General features: G+C 52.0%; 1 protein-coding gene across 1 annotated transcript in view; it reads right to left on the reverse strand.

Annotated features, from left to right (window-relative positions):
- MAP2K4 (mitogen-activated protein kinase kinase 4) overlaps nt 1–25,000 on the reverse strand; it is a 57,795-nt gene that overhangs the window by 2,746 nt on the left and 30,049 nt on the right. Inside the window, 10 exon segments of the mRNA XM_075347995.1 lie at nt 3,750–3,827; nt 4,977–5,104; nt 11,724–11,775; nt 13,116–13,235; nt 13,378–13,428; nt 13,430–13,498; nt 13,587–13,761; nt 15,164–15,277; nt 17,582–17,675; nt 20,339–20,371. Of these exon segments, the coding sequence (XP_075204110.1) occupies nt 3,750–3,827; nt 4,977–5,104; nt 11,724–11,775; nt 13,116–13,235; nt 13,378–13,428; nt 13,430–13,498; nt 13,587–13,761; nt 15,164–15,277; nt 17,582–17,675; nt 20,339–20,371 (914 nt within the window).

Consider the following 25,000-nt stretch of genomic DNA (forward strand, 5'->3'; position numbering starts at 1 on the left):
TCACCCCCCGCCACCGCTCACCCTCTGCCACTGCTCATCTGTCCCCTGTCTCACCACTCATCCCCCCCATCACTATCAACCCCGCTGCTCATCTCCAACTGTGCATTCCCCCTCCATCCATCTCCACTCATCCCCCCCCCATACCCTTCCACTGCTCACCCCCTCCACCATTCATCCACGCCCCCCCCTCCTCTCCACCATTCATCCACGCCCCCCCCTCCTCTCCACCATTCATCCACGCCCCCCCCTCCTCTCCACCATTCATCCACGCCCCCCCCTCCTCTCCACCATTCATCCACGCCCCCCCCCTCCTCTCCACCATTCATCCACGCCCCCCCCTCCTCTCCACCATTCATCCACGCCCCCCCCTCCTCTCCACCATTCATCCACGCCCCCCCCTCCTCTCCACCATTCATCCCCCCCCTCCTCTCCACCATTCATCCGCCCCCCCCTCCTCTCCACCATTCATCCGCCCCCCCCCTCCTCTCCACCATTCATCCGCCCCCCCCCTCTCCACCATTCATCCGCCCCCCCCTCTCCACCATTCATCCGCCCCCCCCTCTCCACCATTCATCCGCCCCCCCCCTCTCCACCATTCATCCGCCCCCCCCCCCTCTCCACCATTCATCCCCCCCCCTCCTCTCCACCATTCATCCACGCCCCCCCCCCTCCTCTCCACCATTCATCCACGCCCCCCCCCTCCTCTCCACCATTCATCCACGCCCCCCCCTCCTTTCCACCATTCATCCGCCCCCCCCTCCTCTCCACCATTCATCCACGCCCCCCCCCTCCTCTCCACCATTCATCCACGCCCCCCCCTCCTCTCCACCATTCATCCACGCCCCCCCCTCCTCTCCACCATTCATCCACGCCCCCCCCTCCTCTCCACCATTCATCCGCCCCCCCCCTCCTCTCCACCATTCATCCGCCCCCCCCTCCTCTCCACCATTCATCCGCCCCCCCCTCCTCTCCACCATTCATACCCCCCCCTCCTCTCCACCATTCATCCCCCCCCCTCCTCTCCACCATTCATCCCCCCCCTCCTCTCCACCATTCATCCGCCCCTCCTCTCCACCATTCATCCGCCCCCCCTCCTCTCCACCATTCATCCGCCCCTCCCTCCTCTCCACCATTCATCCGCCCCTCCCTCCTCTCCACCATTCATCCGCCCCTCCCTCCTCTCCACCATTCATCCGCCCCTCCTCTCCACCATTCATCCCGCCCCCCCTCCTCTCCACCATTCATCCGCCCCTCCTCCTCCTCTCCACCATTCATCCCCCCCCCCTCCTCTCCACCATTCATCCGCCCCTCCTCTCCACCATTCATCCGCCCCCCCTCCTCTCCACCATTCATCCGCCCCTCCCTCCTCTCCACCATTCATCCCCCCCCCCTCCTCTCCACCATTCATCCGCCCCCCCTCCTCTCCACCATTCATCCGCCCCTCCTCTCCACCATTCATCCGCCCCCCCTCCTCTCCACCATTCATCCGCCCCTCCCTCCTCTCCACCATTCATCCGCCCCTCCCTCCTCTCCACCATTCATCCGCCCCTCCTCTCCACCATTCATCCGCCCCCCCTCCTCTCCACCATTCATCCGCCCCTCCCTCCTCTCCACCATTCATCCCCCCCCCTCCTCTCCACCATTCATCCGCCCCTCCTCTCCACCATTCATCCGCCCCCCCTCCTCTCCACCATTCATCCGCCCCTCCCTCCTCTCCACCATTCATCCCCCCTCCCCCCCCTCCTCTCCACCATTCATCCGCCGCCCCCCCTCCTCTCCACCATTCATCCGCCCCCCCTCCTCTCCACCATTCATCCGCCCCCCCCCTCCTCTCCACCATTCATCCGCCCCCCCCCTCCTCTCCACCATTCATCCGCCCCCCCCTCCTCTCCACCATATTCATCCGCCCCCCCCTCCTCTCCACCATTCATACCCCCCCCTCCTCTCCACCATTCATCCCCCCCCTCCTCTCCACCATTCATCCCCCCCCTCCTCTCCACCATTCATCCGCCCCTCCTCTCCACATTCATCCGCCCCCCCTCCTCTCCACCATTCATCCGCCCCTCCCTCCTCTCCACCATTCATCCGCCCCTCCTCCTCTCCACCATTCATCCGCCCCTCCTCTCCACCATTCATCCGCCCCCCCTCCTCTCCACCATTCATCCGCCCCTCCCTCCTCTCTCACCATTCATCCCCCCCCCCCTCCTCTCCACCATTCTTCCGCCCCTCCCTCCTCTCCACCATTCATCCCCCCCCCTCCTCTCCACCATTCATCCCCCCCCTCCTCTCCACCATTCATCCGCCCCTCCCTCCTCTCCACCATTCATCCGCCCCTCCCTCCTCTCCACCATTCATCCCCCCCCTCCTCTCCACCATTCATCCGCCCCCCCTCCTCTCTCACCATTCATCCGCCCCTCCCTCCTCTCCACCATTCATCCCCCCCCCCTCCTCTCCACCATTCTTCCGCCCCTCCCTCCTCTCCACCATTCATCCCCCCCCTCCTCTCCACCATTCATCCCCCCCCCTCCTCTCCACCATTCATCCGCCCCTCCCTCCTCTCCACCATTCATCCGCCCCCCCCTCCTCTCCACCATTCATCCCCCCCCTCCTCTCCACCATTCATCCGCCCCCTCCCTCCTCTCCACCATTCATCCCGCCCCTCCCTCCTCTCCACCATTCATCCCCCCCCTCCTCTCCACCATTCATCCGCCCCTCCCTCCTCTCCACCATTCATCCGCCCCTCCCTCCTCTCCACCATTCTTCCGCCCCTCCCTCCTCTCCACCATTCATCCGCCCCCCCTCCTCTCCACCATTCATCCGCCCCCCCCTCCTCTCCACCATTCATCCCGCCCCCCCTCCTCTCCACCATTCATCCGCCCCCCCTCCTCTCCACCATTCATCCGCCCCTCCCTCCTCTCCACCATTCATCCGCCCCCCCTCCTCTCCCACCATTCATCCGCCCCTCCCTCCTCTCCACCATTCATCCCCCCCCCTCCTCTCCACCATTCATCCGCCCCCCCTCCTCTCCACCATTCATCCGCCCCCCCTCCTCTCCACCATTCATCCGCCCCTCCCTCCCTCTCCACCATTCATCCCCCCCCGCTCTTCTCCACCATTCATCCGCCCCCCCCCTCCTCTCCACCATTCATCCGCCCCCCCTCCTCTCCACCATTCATCCGCCCCTCCCTCCTCTCCACCATTCATCCGCCCCTCCCTCCCTCTCCACCATTCATCCGCCCCTCCTCTCCACCATTCATCCGCACCCCCCCTCCTCTCCACCATTCATCCGCCCCTCCCTCCTCTCCACCATTCATCCCCCCCCCCCTCCTCTCCACCATTCATCCCCCCCCCCCGCTCTTCTCCACCATTCATCCGCCCCCCTCCTCCTCTCCACCATTCATCCGCCCCCCCCTCCTCTCCACCATTCATCCGCCCCTCCCTCCTCTCCACCATTCATCCGCCCCTCCCTCCTCTCCACCATTCATCCGCCCCTCCCTCCTCTCCACCATTCATCCCCCCCCCGCTCTTCTCCACCATTCATCCGCCCCCCCCCTCTTCTCCACCATTCATACCCCCCCCCCCTCCTCTCCACCATTCATCCCCCCGCTCTTCTCCACCCTTCATCCGCCCCCCCCTCCAGGACTCACTCCCCGCCCCCCCCCCTCCAGGATTTATTCCCCTGTCCCCCGTTCCTCCCCTCCAGGATTCATTCCCCCTCCCCCCTCTCCAGCATTCATTCCCCCCCTCACCAATGTGATCCCGAGGCTCCACACGTCGGAGCGCACGTCGTAGCCCTGTCGGGAGGCGCTCGGGTCTATCCTCTCCGGCTACAACAAAAGAAAAAACACAATTGTCAAAAAGTCCAACATTGAAAGTGAATATTCATCTTCATGTTCCAAATCTCGGCCCCCAGCGATGATCGCCCCCTCGTCACCGTCCTCTGCTCCCCGGGGGAACACTCTGCCGCCCCCCTCCTTGCTCCCCGGGGGGGGAGGGGGGGACACTCTGCCGCCCCCCTTCCTTGCTCCCCCAGGGTGGGGGGGGGGGGGGGGGACACTCGGCCGCCCCCCTCCTTGCTCCCCGGGGGGACACTCGGCCGCCCCCTTCCTTGCTCCCCCAGGGTGGGGGGGGGGGGGGGAGGACACTCGGCCGCCCCCTTCCTTGCTCCCCGGGGGGACACTCGGCCGCCCCCTTCCTTGCTCCCCAGGGGGGGGGGGACGACACTCTGCCGCCCCCCTCCTTGCTCCCCAGGGAGGGGGGGGGGGTTTATGGGGACACTCGGCCGCCCCCCCTCCTGGCTCCCCGGGGTACACTCGGCCGCCCCCCTCCTGGCTCCCCAGAGGGACATTCGGCCGCCCCCCCTCCTGGCTCCCTGGGGGGACACTCGGCCGCCCCCCTCCTGGCTCCCCGGGGTACACTCGGCCGCCCCCCCTCCTGGCTCCCAGCTTCCGCAGTGCCCTGGGTCAGGCACCTCAGTCCCATGCGGTCCATGGCACTGACATATAAGGGTCTTTCTGGGGCCGGCGCTGCCCTTTGTGCACATTCCGGCTGTGCAGGAATCCCGCTCGGTGGTGACTCAGCTCCTTGGTGTCGTCACCGAATTCCTGAGAATCCCCCTCTGTGCAGCGGGAGGCGCGGGGGCTGCCGGCGGCTATAAATAGGGGCTGACATCACTTGGGCCGCTGCCCGTGTGACGCGGCTCCTTCCCAGGCTGAGCTCATGTCTACACTGAGATAACCTCGGGAGTGAAGAGCGCAGCTCCGCGACCTCAGGACCCCCGGATCACGTCACCGGGGGCGATACTTAGCATGGGGGGGTAAAATCAGCGGCGAGCAAGAGACGTCAGCACCTACATCCCAGCTGCCGCATTTCTCAGGGACGACCTCATCCTGGGGTGACCTAACACATTCAGCATGACACAGACGTCCGGGGGTCCCACACCGGCAACTACACCGCCGAAAACCCTCCACACTCACCGCCATGTACGGCCGGCAGCCGGCATCACGGGTCTTAGCGATGGAGTCCACCAGCTGCCCACTAATGCCGAAATCACACAGCTTAATGTTCCCATTCCTGTCCAGGAGAATGTTGGAAGGTTTGATGTCTGCAATATACAGGGAAAGTGGTGAGCGCAGCTCTGGAGGATAATACAGGACCAGTAATGTATGTACACAGTGACTGCACCAGCAGAATAGTGAGTGCAGCTCTGGAGTATAATACAGGAGGTAACTCAGGATCAGTAATGTATGTACACAGTGACTGCACCAGCAGAATAGTGAGTGCAGCTCTGGAGTATAATACAGGAGGTAACTCAGGATCAGTAATGTAATGTATGTACACAGTGACTGCACCAACAGAATAGTGAGTGCAGCTCTGGAGTATAATACAGGAGGTAACTCAGGATCAGTAATGTAATGTACACAGTGACTGCACCTGCAGAATAGTGAGTGCAGCTCTGGAGTATAATACAGGAGGTAACTCAGGATCAGTAATGTATGTACACAGTGACTGCACCAGCAGAATAGTGAGTGCAGCTCTGGAGTATAATACAGGAGGTAACTCAGGATCAGTAATGTAATGTATGTACACAGTGACTGCACCAGCAGAATAGTGAGTGCAGCTCTGGAGTATAATACAGGAGGTAACTCAGGATCAGTAATGTAATGTATGTACACAGTGACTGCACCAGCAGAACAGTGAGTGCAGCTCTGGAGTATAATACAGGAGGTAACTCAGGATCAGTAATGTAATGTATGTACACAGTGACTGCACCAGCAGAATAGTGAGTGCAGCTCTGGAGTATAATACAGGAGGTAACTCAGGATCAGTAATGTATGTACACAGTGACTGCACCAGCAGAATAGTGAGTGCAGCTCTGGAGTATAATACAGGAGGTGACTCAGGATCTGTAATGTAATATATGTACACAGTGACTGCACCAGCAGAATAGTGAGTGCAGCTCTGGAGTATAATACAGGAGGTAACTCAGGATCAGTAATGTATGTACACAGTGACTGCACCAGCAGAATAGTGAGTGCAGCTCTGGAGTATAATACAGGAGGTAACTCAGGATCAGTAATGTAATGTACACAGTGACTGCACCAGCAGAATAGTGAGTGCAGCTCTGGAGTATAATACAGGCGGTAACTCAGGATCAGTAATGTATGTACACAGTGACTGCACCAGCAGAATAGTGAGTGCAGCTCTGGAGTATAATACAGAAGGTAACTCAGGATCAGTAATGTAATGTATGTACACAGTGATTGCACCAGCAGAATAGTGAGTGCAGCTCTGGAGTATAATACAGGAGGTAACTCAGGATCAGTAATGTATGTACACAGTGACTGCACCAGCAGAATAGTGAGTGCAGCTCTGGAGTATAATACAGGAGGTAACTCAGGATCAGTAATGTAATGTATGTACACAGTGACTGCACCAGCAGAATAGTGAGTGCAGCTCTGGAGTATAATACAGGAGGTAACTCAGGATCAGTAATGTATGTACACAGTGACTGCACCAGCAGAATAGTGAGTGCAGCTCTGGAATATAATACAGGAGGTAACTCAGGATCAGTAATGTAATGTATGTACACAGTGACTGCACCAGTAGAATAGTGAGTGCAGCTCTGGAGAATAATACAGGAGGTAACTCAGGATCAGTAATGTAATGTACACAGTGACTGCACCAGCAGAATAGTGAGTGCAGCTCTGGAGTATAATACAGGAGGTAACTCAGGATCAGTAATGTATGCACACAGTGACTGCACCAGCAGAATAGTGAGTGCAGCTCTGGAGTATAATACAGGAGGTAACTCAGGATCAGTAATGTAATGTATGTACACAGTGACTGCACCAGCAGAATAGTGAGTGCAGCTCTGGAGTATAATACAGGAGGTAACTCAGGATCAGTAATGTATGTACACAGTGACTGCACCAGCAGAATAGTGAGTGCAGCTCTGGAGTATAATACAGGAGGTAACTCAGGATCAGTAATGTATGCACACAGTGACTGCACCAGCAGAATAGTGAGTGCAGCTCTGGAGGATAATACAGGAGGTAACTCAGGATCAGTAATGTAATGTATGTACACAGTGACTGCACCAGCAGAATAGTGAGTGCAGCTCTGGAGTATAATACAGGAGGTAACTCAGGATCAGTAATGTATGTACACAGTGACTGCACCAGCAGAATAGTGAGTGCAGCTCTGGAGAATAATACAGGAGGTAACTCAGGATCAGTAATGTATGCACACAGTGACTGCACCAGCAGAATAGTGAGTGCAGCTCTGGAGTATAATACAGGAGGTAACTCAGGATCAGTAATGTATGTGCACAGTGATTGCACCAGCAGAATAGTGAGTGCAGCTCTGGAGTATAATACAGGAGGTAACTCAGGATCAGTAATGTATGTACACAGTGACTGCACCAGCAGAATAGTGAGTGCAGCTCTGGAGGATAATACAGGAGGTAACTCAGGATCAGTAATGTAATGTATGTACACAGTGACTGCACCAGCAGAATAGTGAGTGCAGCTCTGGAGTATAATACAGGAGGTAACTCAGGATCAGTAATGTATGTACACAGTGACTGCACCAGCAGAATAGTGAGTGCAGCTCTGGAGAATAATACAGGAGGTAACTCAGGATCAGTAATGTATGCACACAGTGACTGCACCAGCAGAATAGTGAGTGCAGCTCTGGAGTATAATACAGGAGGTAACTCAGGATCAGTAATGTATGTGCACAGTGATTGCACCAGCAGAATAGTGAGTGCAGCTCTGGAGTATAATACAGGAGGTAACTCAGGATCAGTAATGTATGTACACAGTGACTGCACCAGCAGAATAGTGAGTGCAGCTCTGGAGGATAATACAGAAGGTAACTCAGGATCAGTAATGTAAATGTATGTACACAGTGACTGCACCAGCAGAATAGTGAGTGCAGCTCTGGAGTATAATACAGGAGGTAACTCAGGATCAGTAATGTATGTACACAGTGACTGCACCAGCAGAATAGTGAGTGCAGCTCTGGAGAATAATACAGGAGGTAACTCAGGATCAGTAATGTATGCACACAGTGACTGCACCAGCAGAATAGTGAGTGCAGCTCTGGAGAATAATACAGGAGGTAACTCAGGATCAGTAATGTATGTGCACAGTGATTGCACCAGCAGAATAGTGAGTGCAGCTCTGGAGTATAATACAGGAGGTAACTCAGGATCAGTAATGTATGTACACAGTGACTGCACCAGCAGAATAGTGAGTGCAGCTCTGGAGGATAATACAGGAGGTAACTCAGGATCAGTAATGTAATGTATGTACACAGTGACTGCACCAGCAGAATAGTGAGTGCAGCTCTGGAGTATAATACAGGAGGTAACTCAGGATCAGTAATGTATGTACACAGTGACTGCACCAGCAGAATAGTGAGTGCAGCTCTGGAGAATAATACAGGAGGTAACTCAGGATCAGTAATGTATGCACACAGTGACTGCACCAGCAGAATAGTGAGTGCAGCTCTGGAGGATAATACAGGAGGTAACTCAGGATCAGTAATGTAATGTATGTACACAGTGACTACAGCAGCAGAATAGTGAGTGCAGCTCTGGGGTATAATACAGGAGGTAACTCAGGATCAGTAATGTATGTACACAGTGACTGCACCAGCAGAATAGTGAGTGCAGCTCTGGAGTATAATACAGGCGGTAACTCAGGATCAGTAATGTAATGTATGTACCCAGTGACTGCACCAGCAGAATAGTGAGTGCAGCTCTGGAGTATAATACAGGAGGTAACTCAGGATCAGTAATGTAATGTACGTACACAGTGACTGCACCAGCAGAATAGTGAGTACAGCTCTGGAGTATAATACAGGAGGTAACTCAGGATCAGTAATGTAATGTATGTACACAGTGACTGCACCAGCAGAATAGTGAGTGCAGCTCTGGAGGATAATACAGGAGGTAACTCAGGATCAGTAATGTAATGTATGTACACAGTGACTGCACCAGCAGAATAGCGAGTGCAGCTCTGGAGTATAATACAGGAGGTAACTCAGGATCAGTAATGTATGTACACAGTGACTGCACCAGCAGAATAGTGAGTACAGCTCTGGAGTATAATACAGGAGGTAACTCAGGATCAGTAATGTAATGTATGTACACAGTGACTGCACCAGCAGAATAGTGAGTGCAGCTCTGGAGGATAATACAGGAGGTAACTCAGGATCAGTAATGTAATGTATGTACACAGTGACTGCACCAGCAGAATAGCGAGTGCAGCTCTGGAGTATAATACAGGAGGTAACTCAGGATCAGTAATGTATGTACACAGTGACTGCACCAGCAGAATAGTGAGTGCAGCTCTGCAGGATAATACAGGAGGAAACTCAGGATCAGTAATGTATGTACACAGTGACTGCACCAGCAGAATAGTGAGTGCAGCTCTGGAGTATAATACAGGAGGTAACTCAGGATCAGTAATGTAATGTATGTACACAGTGACTGCACCAGCAGAATAGTGAGCGCAGCTCTGGAGTATAATACAGGAGGTAACTCAGGATCAGTAATGTAATGTATGTACACAGTGACTGCACCAACAGAATAGTGAGTGCAGCTCTGGAGTATAATACAGGAGGTAACTCAGGATCAGTAATGTAATGTATGTACACAGTGACTGCACCAGCAGAATAGTGAGTGCAGCTCTGGAGTATAATACAGGAGGTAACTCAGGATCAGTAATGTAATGTATGTACACAGTGACTGCACCAGCAGAATAGTGAGTGCAGCTCTGGAGTATAATACAGGAGGTAACTCAGGATCAGTAATGTAATGTATGTACACAGTGACTGCACCAGCAGAATAGTGAGCGCAGCTCTGGAGTATAATACAGGAGGTAACTCAGGATCAGTAATGTAATGTATGTACACAGTGACTGCACCAGCAGAATAGTGAGCGCAGCTCTGGAGTATAATACAGGAGGTAACTCAGGATCAGTAATGTAATGTATGTACACAGTGACTGCACCAACAGAATAGTGAGTGCAGCTCTGGAGTATAATACAGGAGGTAACTCAGGATCAGTAATGTAATGTATGTACACAGTGACTGCACCAGCAGAATAGTGAGTGCAGCTCTGGAGTATAATACAGGAGGTAACTCAGGATCAGTAATGTATGTACACAGTGACTGCACCAGCAGAATAGTGAGTGCAGCTCTGGAGTATAATACAGGAGGTAACTCAGGATCAGTAATGTATGTACACAGTGACTGCACCAGCAGAATAGTGAGTGCAGCTCTGGAGTATAATACAGGAGGTAACTCAGGATCAGTAATGTATGTACACAGTGACTGCACCAGCAGAATAGTGAGTGCACCTCTGGAGTATAATGCAGGAGGTAACTCAGGATCAGTAATGTGCACAGTGACTGCACCAGCAGAATAGTGAGTGCAGCTCTGGAGTATAATACAGGAGGTAACTCAGGATCAGTAATGTATGTACACAGTGACTGCACCAGCAGAATAGTGAGTGCAGCTCTGGAGTATAATACAGGAGGTAACTCAGGATCAGTAATGTATGTACACAGTGACTGCAGCAGCAGAATAGTGAGTGCACCTCTGGAGTATAATGCAGGAGGTAACTCAGGATCAGTAATGTATGTACACAGTGACTGCACCAGCAGAATAGTGAGTGCAGCTCTGGAGTATAATACAGGAGGTAACTCAGGATCAGTAATGTAATGTATGTACACAGTGACTGCACCAGCAGAATAGTGAGTGCAGCTCTGGAGTATAATACAGGAGGTAACTCAGGATCAGTAATGTATGTACACAGTGACTGCACCAGCAGAATAGTGAGTGCAGCTCTGGAGTATAATACAGGAGGTAACTCAGGATCAGTAATGTATGTACACAGTGACTGCACCAGCAGAATAGTGAGTGCAGCTCTGGAGTATAATACAGGAGGTAACTCAGGATCAGTAATGTAATGTATGTACACAGTGACTGCACCAGCCGAATAGTGAGTGCAGCTCTGGAGTATAATACAGGAGGTAACTCAGGATCAGTAATGTATGTACACAGTGACTGCACCAGCAGAATAGTGAGTGCAGCTCTGGAGTATAATACAGGAGGTAACTCAGGATCAGTAATGTATGTACACAGTGACTGCACCAGCAGAATAGTGAGTGCAGCTCTGGAGTATAATACAGGAGGTAACTCAGGATCAGTAATGTATGTACACAGTGACTGCACCAGCAGAATAGTGAGTGCAGCTCTGGAGTATAATACAGGAGGTAACTCAGGATCAGTAATGTAATGTATGTACACAGTGACTGCACCAGCCGAATAGTGAGTGCAGCTCTGGAGTATAATACAGGAGGTAACTCAGGATCAGTAATGTATGTACACAGTGACTGCACCAGCAGAATAGTGAGTGCAGCTCTGGAGTATAATACAGGAGGTAACTCAGGATCAGTAATGTATGTACACAGTGACTGCACCAGCAGAATAGTGAGTGCAGCTCTGGAGTATAATACAGGAGGTAACTCAGGATCAGTAATGTATGTACACAGTGACTGCACCAGCAGAATAGTGAGTGCAGCTCTGGAGTATAATACAGGAGGTAACTCAGGATCAGTAATGTAATGTATGTGCACAGTGACTGCACCAGCAGAATAGTGAGTGCAGCTCTGGAGTATAATACTGGACTCTTCCTGTAATGTTCTCACCTCTGTGAATTATTTTCAAGTTTTCCTTTAAGTGGTTCAGCGCCTTCACAGTCTGGAAGAGAAGATGTAGATTATTGCATCGGGTACAGATAATAATAATCTTCCTTTAACCCTTTAATGACCTGGGGAGTGCTCACTGTTTGCGCTTTTGAGCCGTAACTTTATTTTTCCCCCGACTTCGCTGTAAATGGGCATTTGAATAACATCATTACTACAGTGTTAAGGGTTAATTTGGTGTAATTTTCTCAGGACCATTAGGCTATGTGCCCAAGTTCCATCTTTGCGGTGACTACAAACACACACATTTTTTGCCCCCCCCCCCCTCCCAAAAAAAAAAAACAAAAAAAAAACACGAGCCAAAAACGCTACATCCGAAGCTCACAGCTTGAGCCATGGAACATGACCGTCCGCTGTGAGCTCCATGCAGCTACTGAAGTGAGCTGCGCGATCAGCGGTGACGTCACTCATGATTTGCTGTCACAGGTGGAGGATCCAGCTGTGGCGACAGGTGACCTGAGCGACATCACCGCTGATCGCGCAGCTCACTTCAGTAGCTGCATGGAGCTCACAGCGGACGGTCATGTTCTATGGCTGTCGCTGTGAGCTTCAGATGCAGCAGAGCTGGAAGCATCGTGGGACCTTGGTGTAGATTACATCAGACCTGGGTATTTTGGGGTTCATAAAGGGGTGAAAGAGGGTGCTTTTTTGTCTTATTTCAAATAAAGGATTTTTTCGGTGTGTGTGTGTCATTTATAGATTAGTGACGGGGGGGATGGCTTAGTCGCCTGCCATCACTAACCTAAGACTTAGTGGCATTATTAACGCCTTTATTATCCCAATTGCCACCGCACTAGGGCAATCAGGAAGAGCCGGGTAAAGTGCCAGGACTGTCACATCTAATGGATGCGGCAATTCCGGGTGGCTGATATTTTTAGGCTGGGGCGAGCCCAATAACCATGGGCCTCCCCAGCCTGAGAATACCAGCCCCCAGCTGTTGGGCTTTTATCATGGCTGGGTATCAAAATTGGGGGGGGGGGGGGGGGGGGGGGGGGGGGTTGGGGGGACCATACGCCTTTTCTTCTTTTAAATAATTTTAAAGAAGTCCCATGCAATTCCTCTTGTTCTGATACACAGCCCAAGATGAGCGCACGGCTGGGGGCTGCAGCCTGTGGCTGTATGCTTTATGTGGGCTAGGTATCATAACATGGGTGGACCCTACACCAATTTTTTTTTATGCCACAATAGACAATAGAATGGAAGAGTCAGGCTGTAACTCAGCATGGGGGCGCGTCTGACTGCAACCAATCACAGACGCTAGAGGGCGGAGGAAGCAGTGAATATGCATGAGCCTAATGAGTGGCCCTGGAAGAAGAATGGAGAGTTGTTACTCACAGCTAGTGTTATTTTTCCTAAGATTTCCTCTGGAATAACGTCGTCTAAGGAACTATATACATATTTGTAAAACTTGTCAAAAGAGGTAGCCATGAGCTCCATGCAGATCCAGCAGTCTCCCTGGGGAAAGGAGAGAAAAAAAAATAAGAATAAAAATAATAAAAAAAAAATATATAATATTATTATTATAATAATAATAATAATAATAATAATAATAATAATAATAATAATAATGATGATAATAATAATGCAGCGTGCGCACCTCTCTGAAGAGCGCTCCGTAGAACTGCACAATGTACGGGCAGTCGCTGCTTCCGCATCACCACGTCCAGGTCCATCAGCAGCTGCTTCTGCTCCTTCTCGTCCACCGTGGACCGAATCCGCTACAAATAATTAAAAAAAAACCCACAATATATAAATGTATTGCTGCTTAAAATAAAGACTAAAGTCCAGGCCGCGGCGCTCTCCCACCTTCACAGCCATGATTTGTCCGCTGGGGTTGTGAATCATCTTGTTGACGGACCCGTACGCCCCCCGGCCGATCTCCCCCAGGTCCTTCAGGTCCTCAGCTGTGAAGTCCCAGTGCTGCTCTGGTGAAAGCTTCAGTTTTCCTGATGATTCGATGCTGTGCGTCCGTAATCGTTCTCTGTGCGGGGAAAAAAAAAAAAAAAAAAAATTCTACATAAAAAGTGTGACGGCCAACCAAGCCCAAGTCCGGCGTCGGCCAACCAAGCCCAAGTCCGGCGTCGGCCAACCAAGCCCAAGTCCTGCGTCGGCCAACCAAGCCCAAGTCCGGCGTCGGCCAACCAAGCCCAAGTCCGGCGTCGGCCAACCAAGCCCAAGTCCGGCGTCGGCCAACCAAGCCCAAGTCCGGCGTCGGCCAACCAAGCCCAAGTCCGGCGTCGGCCAACCAAGCCCAAGTCCGGCGTCGGCCAACCAAGCCCAAGTCCGGCGTCGGCCAACCAAGCCCAAGTCCGGCGACGGCCAACCAAGCCCAAGTCCGGCGACGGCCAACCAAGCCCAAGTCCGGCGAGGGCCAACCAAGCCCAAGTCCGGCGACGGCCAACCAAGCCCAAGTCCGGCGACGGCCAACCAAGCCCAAGTCCGGCGACGGCCAACCAAGCCCAAGTCCGGCGACGGCCAACCAAGCCCAAGTCCGGCGACGGCCAACCAAGCCCAAGTCCGGCGACGGCCAACCAAGCCCAAGTCCGGCGACGGCCAACCAAGCCCAAGTCCGGCGACGGCCAACCAAGCCCAAGTCCGGCGACGGCCAACCAAGCCCAAGTCCGGCGACGGCCAACCAAGCCCAAGTCCGGCGACGGCCAACCAAGCCCAAGTCCGGCGACGGCAAACCAAGCCCAAGTCCGGCGACGGCAAACCAAGCCCAAGTCCGGCGACGGCAAACCAAGCCCAAGTCCGGCGACGGCCAACCAAGCCCAAGTCCGGCGTCGGCCAACCAAGGCCAAGTCCGGCGTCGGCCAACCAAGGCCAAGTCCGGCGTCGGCCAACCAAGGCCAAGTCCGGCGTCGGCCAACCAAGGCCAAGTCCGGCGTCGGCCAACCAAGCCAAGTCCGGCGTCGGCCAACCAAGGCCAAGTCCGGCGTCGGCCAACCAAGGCCAAGTCCGGCGTCGGCCAACCAAGGCCAAGTCCGGCGTCGGCCAACCAAGGCCAAGTCCGGCGTCGGCCAACCAAGGCCAAGTCCGGCGTCGGCCAACCAAGCCCAAGTCCGGCGTCGGCCAACCAAGCCCCCATCCAGATCCACCACTCCATGACAGATTAGACTACATCCCCTTAATGTAATTCTGGGACCCCCTAATCTGACCAGTGATTGCTGCCGTCCACCGTAACAATGGCCGCTCTCAGCACCACAAGCGGTAAGGACACCAGGCTGGGCAGTAGACAGACTGCGGGTGTAAATACTTACTGCACCCAAAGCTGTAGAGGGGCGAGTAGTTACAGCAGAAATAGGGCACTTAAAACCGACCCATGCAAAAATAGCCGCAGGCGTCACGTGAGGCGCTGCTCAGAAGAGACCGCAGACACTTACAGCCGGTTCTTTGTGGCCTGCTCATTGGAGCTGTACTGCTTCCCGCCCGCCAGACGCACGTCCTGTTTTTGGTAGGTGGTCTCGAAGTTCCTCATCGCCTCAGATTTCTGCATCCTTAGAATAAAAAGGAGAAATGAGCATTAAATACGTCCATCGGTTAAGTGGCCGACTAGCTGATTCTGCCTATGCAGAGCGCAGCAACCGATGACACGTATCTCAACTGCTGCACTGTGCATAAAAAGGGTCAGCAAAAATAGAGATTACAGAGCAGCTGCGCTCCCCGGCCACCAGGCCTGACATGACCCCCTCCATGGATGAGAAGCCCCCATATATTGTGAGTGACCCCTCCATGGATGAGAAGCCCCCATATATTGTGAGTGACCCCTCCATGGATGAGAAGCCCCTGCACATTGTGAGTGACCCCCTCCATGGATTAGAAGCCCCCACACATTGTGAGTGACCCCCTCCATGGATGAGAAGCCCCCACACATTGTAAGTGACCCCTCCATGGATGAGAAGCCCCCACACATTGTAAGTGACCCCTCCATGGATGAGAAGCCCCCACACATTGTAAGTGACCCCTCCATGGATGAGAAGCCCCCACACATTGTAAGTGACCCCTCCATGGATAAAAAGCCCCCACATATTGTGAGTGACCCCCTCCATGGATGAGAAGCCCCCACACATTGTAAGTGACCCCTCCATGGATGAGAAGCCCCCATATATTGTGAGTGACCCCTCCATGGATGAGAAGCCCCCACACATTGTGAGTGACCCCTCCATGGATAAAAAGCCCCCACATATTGTGAGTGACCCCCTCCATGGATGAGAAGCCTCCACACATTGTGACTGACCCCCTCCATGGATGAGAAGCCCCCACACATTGTAAGTGACCCCTCCATGGATAAAAAGCCCCCACATATTGTGAGTGACCCCCTCCATGGATAAAAAGCCCCCACACATTGTGAGTGACCCCTCCATGGATAAAAAGCCCCCACATATTGTGAGTGACCCCCTCCATGGATAAAAAGCCCCCACACATTGTGAGTGACCCCCTCCATGGATGAGAAGCCCCCACACATTGTGAGTGACCCCCTCCATGGATAAAAAGCCCCCACACATTGTGAGTGACCCCTCCATGGATGAGAAGCCCCCACACATTGTGAGTGACCCCTCCATGGATGAGAAGCCTCCATACATTGTGAGTGACCCCCTCCATAGATGAGAAGCCCCCACACATTGTGAGTGACCCCCTCCATGGATGAGAAGCCACCCACACATTGTGAGTGACCCCTCCATGGATGAGAAGCCCCCACACATTGTGAGTGACCCCCTCCATGGATGAGAAGACCCACACATTGTGAGTGACCCCTCCATGGATGAGAAGCCCCCACACATTGTGAGTGACCCCTCCATGGATGAGAAGCCCCCACACATTGTGAGTGACCCCTCCATGGATGAGAAGCCTCCACACATTGTGAGTGACCCCCTCTATGGATGAGAAGACCCACACATTGTGAGTGACCCCTCCATGGATGAGAAGCCTCCACACATTGTGAGTGACCCCTCCATGGATGAGAAGCCCCCACACATTGTGAGTGACCCCCTCTATGGATGAGAAGACCCACACATTGTGAGTGACCCCTCCATGGATGAGAAGCCTCCACACATTGTGAGTGACCCCTCCATGGATGAGAAGCCCCCACACATTGTGAGTGACCCCCTCCATGGATGAGAAGACCCACATATTGTGAGTGACCCCCTCTATGGATGAGAAGACCCACACATTGTGAGTGACCCCTCCATGGATGAGAAGCCCCCACACATTGTGAGTGACCCCCTCCATGGATGAGAAGCCACCACACATTGTGAGTGACCCCTCCATGGATGAGAAGCCCCCACACATTGTGAGTGACCCCTCCATGGATGAGAAGCCCCCACACATTGTAGTGACCCCCTCCATGGATGAGAAGCCTCCACACATTGTGAGTGACCCCCTCCATGGATGAGAAGACCCACACATTGTGAGTGACCCCTCCATGGATGAGAAGCCTCCACACATTGTGAGTGACCCCTCCATGGATGAGAAGCCCCCACACATTGTGAGTGACCCCCTCCATGGATGAGAAGCCACCACACATTGTGAGTGACCCCTCCATGGATGAGAAGCCTCCACACATTGTGAGTGACCCCCTCCATGGATGAGAAGCCTCCACATATTGTGAGTGACCCCTCCATGGATGAGAAGCCTCCACACATTGTGAGAAGCACTGACACTGCCTGCTGCCATTCCAGGGCAAGCTCAGCACTGGGGCTGAATGACCCTGCAGATCTGCGCCTCCTCCGTGAGCGGCGTCTCCCCTCACACAGCAGTTTGGTTCCCCCCTCCCCTCATTTTTCGGCAGAGGAAATACTTACAGATGTGCGGGTTGAATCGTGGGGTTCAGTGTGAACTTTGCCGTAGATTTGAAGGCCGGATTGGCGAAATTTAACTTCAGTGCTTTGCGTTTACCTAAAACATTATTTAAAATAAATAAAAAGTTAACGCACTTTACCAAAGTTTACCATAACTTTCCCCCCCCAAAATTTTTGTAAGTGAATTTTCGATAGGCTTTACGCCCCCGCCTGACGCTGAGCAGATGAGGGGCGTGCGGACAGCGGACGTTACGGTCAGGCCGCTCAGATCATCCGCTTCCTGGCAGCGGCACCACGCTTCTCATGGACGCGGCAGCAGCGGGAATATCCTGCCCGTGATCCCATAAAGGTCAGATCCACAGGCTGCATACATTATTGATCAGGCCGAGGGGGAGGGGGGGATACGCAGCTGCAGCAGCCAGAGGAGAATAGGATGATGGGAACAAGGCACAAGCAAAAAAAAAAAAAAACCACCAACAAGCAAGTGTGACCCCACAAGTCGTATAAGTCCCTGTTCTGTCCACACACCCTGCTCCATCGTGACCTGTGCAGCCAATCACTGGTCCAGGGGAACACAATGTAGTAGACGCGCAGTTGGTCCGTACTCGGATGTGTGAAGTCCTCCGCCCTCCCGGCTGCTGATTTATGACCCTGGAGACGCCTCGTGTGTGGGAGTTGTAATCACCGGGCGACATCCTGCGCACCCCACCCGCCCCACCGACACCGGTCACGAGTGGGCAACAAACGTGACTCCACGGAGTCACACCTTTTCACTTAGGTTTCCCAAGACTTTACATATAATGGCATGCAAACATATGAAGGCTGGACAAATATTCCTCTAGACCACCAGGGATCACAACAATAACCCCTTTTACTATCCTAAACCCCCACAAGTATCCAGACAGTAACCCCTTAATTACCCTAGACCACCAGGGATCCTAATTACCTCATTTCACTTCTCTAGACCACCAGGGATCCTAATTACCTCATTTCACTTCTCTAGACCACCAGGGATCCCAACAAGAACCTATTTCACTATCCTAAACCCCCACAAGTATCCAGACAGTAACCCCTTAATTACCCTAGACCACCAGGGATCCTAATTACCTCATTTCACTTCTCTAGACCACCAGGGATCCTAATTACCTCATTTCACTTCTCTAGACCACCAGGGATCCCAACAAGAACCTATTTCACTATCCTAAACCGCTATGAATCCAGATCGTAACCCCCTATTTACAACCATAGACCACCAGGGAACCTAATTAACTAGTCTCACTTGTCTAAACTAATTTTACAAACCTAAACAAGCAAGGATCAAGACAGTAAGCCCTAACTTTGTTACCCTAGACCACCAGGGAACCACTTATTAATTTGATTCACTTTCCTAGACCACCAGGGATCCCAATAATAACCCATATTACTATCCTAAATCACCAAAGATCCAGACAGTAACCTCCTACTTTACTACCCTAGACCACCAGGGAACCTAAATAACTAGTTTCATTACCCTAGACCACCAGGCATCAAGGGATTAACCCCTAAATGGCGCACAGCGTGGCATCATTACCAGGGGTTCCGCCATTTTTAGTTGTTTTTTGAGGAGTCACCAGGGAGGACAGTGATGGCCGGCAGACGTCTTCATGGCGGTCTGGGCCCAGATAATACGGAAGCGGTGAGACCCCCAATGTGATACATAAGCCCATTCACAGCCCCCCAGATGAGCACAATGATGGCGGGTAAATAAGAAAAGCAGCAATCCACAACACTCCTCCATTCCTAATGACTTTTTTGGTCCATGTTCAGACCCGCGGATGTGACCTTTTCTCTGGTCACATCCAGAGCTGCGGTGTTCACGGACTCTGGTTTTACGCTGCTTATATAGCGCCATCATATACCGCAGCGCTGTATGAGGAAAGGATTGCTGCTTTACAAAAAAAATAAGAAAAAAAATCATGATGGCTCACCATAAAAACGGGACCAGGACGCCTCCAATGCCCTCCAGCTGTTGACTGAGCATGCTGAGAGTTGTAGTTCAACAGCCTGAGTGCACGGATGGCGCAGGTCAGTAAGCGGTGATAGCACCAATCACAAGTGACACCAAATCGGCCACAGAGGAGCGGATTAATACAATTTTTGGTTGATTTATTTTATGGCGAGTTTCTCTTCAAAGTGAACCTGGCGCCTTCACAGCCCGAAAAATAAAAATTAATATTTGATTCAATTTTACAAAATAAAATAAAAAATCTAATAAAAAATATATATATATATATATATATATATATATATATATATATATATATATATATATATATATATATATATATATATATATATATATATATATGTAAAAATATATAATTAATTGTATTATATAATTATATATATATATATATATATATATATATATATATATATATATATATATATATAAAAAAAAAATATATAATTTAATTATAATATATATATATAAAAATATATAATTAATTGTATTATATAATTATATATATATATATATATATATATATATATATATAAAAAAAATCTATAATTAATTATAATATATATATATATTATATATATATTTTTATTTTTTTTTTAATAAATAAATGCAAATAGTAAAAGTGGCATTTGTCGGCACGAGGCGGCCGGGGTCACTGTGAAGAGCGGTTAGTGGGAGCGACAGTGGATACATTCCCAATACCAAGATGGAGGTGACAGGAACCACAAGGCCAGAAATGAGAGAAATCATCGTCTTACTTTGTGCATTGTCACAGAAGTTTATCTGAAGGCCTAAAGTAGAAAACACAAAGGCTGTTCATTAGCGGCAAAGAGCGAGCGACAATATCACAATGGCCGAGATTGGGGGGAGGGGGGGTAAATATTATAAACAATTCAGAAAAAAAAAAACCACACCTCAAATCACTGTTTGCACAAAATCTAAAAAGGGGTTTTTTTACATTGTTAATTTCTCTTTTTTTTTCATTTACCGGTAATTTTTTTCAAATTGCTTATTTTCTGTTTGTTTCTCACTTATTTCACATTTAAGGTTTTTTTCACATTTTATTTCTACTTATTTTACATTGTTAATTTTGTGGTATTTTTATTTTATTTTACAATTTTTACTTTTACCTTGTTAATTCTTTATATTTTTCATAGCTTATTTTCTGGGGTTCTTTACTTATTTTACATTGTTTATTTTCTGTATTTTATTTTTTACATATTTTACCTTATATTCTGTTTGTTTTTTCTTTACATTTTATCGTTTATTTTATTTTACTTATCTAGCATTTTTTTTATATTTTACAATTTTTTTTAACCTTCATTCTTTGTTTATTTTTCACATTATTCATTTATTTTTATTTTTCTTACATATTTTATACTTATTATATTATAAGTATAAAATATTATATCTTTACCTTGTTTATTTTCTCGCTTTTCTGCGGAGTGTAAAGGTTGTGTGGACAGAGCCACCAAGGCTATCAGAGATTAAGAGGGAATTTAAATGGGTAAATAATGATTGAGGCCGGTGGACGCCATTAAGGTGCCGGCTGTGTAACATATATTCATATTGTGGAATATATGGAGCAGGTCACCATTTAGTGGGGTATTTAACAAAAGAAAAAAAAAAACAAAAAAAAAAAAAACGCCACACGCCGCCATAATTCACTCACAGCGGAGTCGGGCCTAGCTGGGGAGTCAGGCATACTGAGGCAGATTTGCGTTGCCCAGAGCAACCAATCACAGCACAGCTTTCATTTTACCAAAGCAAAATACAACATGAAAGCTGAGCTCTGATTGGTTGCTATGGACAACAGACACCGATTCATGAATCTCCCAGTTTATCCCTTCATTTTCCAGAGACATTTCTCTTCCCCAGCAGACTATACGGCCAGAAATCCTGAGTACACGCCGCCTCATCTCTGAGTGTCCACTCACAGGAACACGGAGGTCAATAGAGCAGTGCTGCGCTCTCCATAGAAGGTTACAGAGGTCGCCCAGCACAACGCAGAGCCCCAGAACGCAGGGGGTCACCGGTGCCGCCACAGGGCAGAGCCCCAGACGCTGGGGTCACGGTGCCGCCACAGGGCAGAGCCCCAAATGTGTGGCGGTCACCGGAACCGCCACAGGGCAGAGCCCCAAATGTGTGGGGGTCACCGGAACCGCCACAGGGCAGAGCCCCAGACGCTGGGGTCACCAGTGCCGCCACAGGGCAGAGTCCCAGACACGCTGGGGTCACAAGCGCCACCACAGGGCAGAGCACCAGATGCAGGGGTCACCAGCGCCACCACAGGACAGAGCCCCAGACGCTGGGGTCACAGTGCCGCCACAGGGCAGAGCCCTAAATGTGTGGGGGTCACCGGAACCGCCACAGGGCAGAGCCCCAAATGTGTGGGGGTCACCGGAACCGCCACAGGGCAGAGCCCCAAATGTGTGGGGGTCACCGGAACCGCCACAGGGCAGAGCCCCAAATGTGTGGGGGTCACCGGAACTGCCACAGGGCAGAGCCCCAGAACGCAGGGGGTCACCGGCACCGCCACAGGGCAGAGCCCCAGACGCTGGGGTCACAGTGCCGCCACAGGGCAGAGCCCTAAATGTGTGGGGGTCACCGGAACCGCCACAGGGCAGAGCCCCAAATGTGTGGGGGTCACCGGAACCGCCACAGGGCAGAGCCCCAAATGTGTGGGGGTCACCGGCACCGCCACAGGGCAGAGCCCCAGATGTGTGGGGGTCACCGGAACCGCCACAGGGCAAAGCCCCAGACACAGGGGTCACCGGTGCCACCACTGGGCAAAGCCCCAGACGCAGGGGTCACCAGCGCTACCACAACGCAGAGCCCCAGACACAGGGGTCACCAGCGCCACCACAACGCAGAGCCCCAGACACAGGGGTCACCAGCGCCACCACAACGCAAAGCCTCAGACGCGGGGGTCACTGGCGTTGCCACAACGCAAAAGCACTAAGAAACCACTGCAGTGGTATGCGCGGCCCACTCGCCGCCCCCCCTAGCGCAACCTCGGGATAGGAAGTTATATATAATCGGCTATTTTGGACACCATGAAGACCCCGTGTGGTCACCCGGTCACCCGTCATCTTACAGCTAATTTTCTGCAGCTCTTTAAGGTAAACTTTTTTTGGAAAGAGAAAATCTATCACCTGAAGGGGGCCATTAATGAAGCCCAGCGGGGCGCCACGGACGCTTATCCCCCTGTGGTTGGCACCAATCAGTGCTGATACATTGTGACTGGTGCCATCTAGTAACACGTCCACACCAAGGTGATGCAGAGAAAGAATCCCGCCAGGCCCGGGTCACATGACTGGCAGCACGAAGCCCCGCGAGGCCCAAGAATATCAGCACCAACAGTGACCCTGTATGTCCTCATGATGGGGGTCCACACACCAGCCCCCGGTAAGCCATGGGGGCCAGGACCAGGCTCCCCCATCTGCCGGTGATGACAGGAGGGGAAGTGACTGAAGCCCATGGTGGGCAGAAGAGCACCGAATTCCCTGCATCTGGGGGAGGGGTGAGAGGATGAAGATGGCAGAGGGATTACTGGGGGCACGGCAGATGGGCAGAGATCAGAGGGGGAGAACACACAACAGTCAGAGGAAGAGGTCAGCCTTGCACAGGGCGGAGGTCAGGGTGGGGGTGACGCCAAGAGGGCACAGGGGGGGGGAGGAAAGAGGGTGGGGGTGACGCCAAGAGAGCACAGGGGGGGGAATAGGGTGGAGGGTGACGTGAACGGAGGCACAGAGCGGGTGTCAAGGTGGAGAGAGCAGAGAGCGGGAAGGGGAGGCAGAGTGGAGGGTGACATGAAGGGGGCACAGAGTGTGTGGGGCAGGGTGGAGGATGACAGGAACGGAGGGAGCACAGAGCGGGGGTGGTGGAAAAGAGGTGGTCAGGGCAGAGGGAGGGTGGCTACACGGGGACGAGGCTCCTCACTATATATACACACACACACACAGGGGACGAGGCTCCTCACTATATATACACACACACACACACACACACACAGGGGACGAGGCTCCTCACTATATACACACACACACACACACACACAGGGGACGAGGCTCCTCACTATATACACACACACACACACACACACAGGGGACGAGGCTCCTCACTATATACACACACACACACACACACACACAGGGGACGAGGCTCCTCACTATATACACACACACACACACACACACAGGGGACGAGGCTCCTCACTATACACACACACACACACACACACACACAGGGGACGAGGCTCCTCACTATATACACACACACACACACACAGGGGACGAGGCTCCTCACTATATACACACACACACACACACAGGGGACGAGGCTCCTCACTATATACACACACACACACACACACACACAGGGGACGAGGCTCCTCACTATACACACACACACACACAGGGGACGAGGCTCCTCACTATGCATACCCACACACACCCACAGGGGACAAGGCTCCTCACTATATATACACACACACACACACACACAGGGGACGAGGCTCCTCATTATACACACACACACAGGGGACGAGGCTCCTCACTATATATACACACACACACACACACACGGGACGAGGCTCCTCACTATACACACACACACACACACAGGGGACGAGGCTCCTCACTATGCATACCCACACACACCCACAGGGGACAAGGCTCCTCACTATATACACAACACACACACACACACACAGGGGACGAGGCTCCTCACTATATACACACACACACACACAGGGGACAAGGCTCCTCACTATACACACACACACACACACAGGGGACGAGGCTCCTCACTATATATATACACACACACACACACACACACACACACACACACGGGACGAGGCTCCTCACTATATACACACACACACACAGGGGACGAGGCTCCTCACTATACACACACACAGGGGACGAGGCTCCTCACTATATACACACACACACACACACACACACACAGGGGACGAGGCTCCTCACTATACACACACACACACACACACAGGGGACGAGGCTCCTCACTATATACACACACACACACACACACACACAGGGGACGAGGCTCCTCACTATATACACACACACACACACACACACAGGGGACGAGGCTCCTCACTATACACACACACACACACACACACACAGGGGACGAGGCTCCTCACTATATACACACACACACACACACACACACGGGGACGAGGCTCCTCACTATATATACACACACACACAGGGGACGAGGCTCCTCACTATATACACACACACACACACACACACACACACACACACACACACACAGGGGACGAGGCTCCTCACTATATACATATACACACACACACACACACACACACACACAGGGGACGAGGCTCCTCACTATATACACACACACACACACACACACAGGGGACGAGG

This window comes from Anomaloglossus baeobatrachus, chromosome 5 (assembly GCF_048569485.1).
Source record: "Anomaloglossus baeobatrachus isolate aAnoBae1 chromosome 5, aAnoBae1.hap1, whole genome shotgun sequence".
Taxonomy (NCBI): domain Eukaryota; kingdom Metazoa; phylum Chordata; class Amphibia; order Anura; family Aromobatidae; genus Anomaloglossus; species Anomaloglossus baeobatrachus.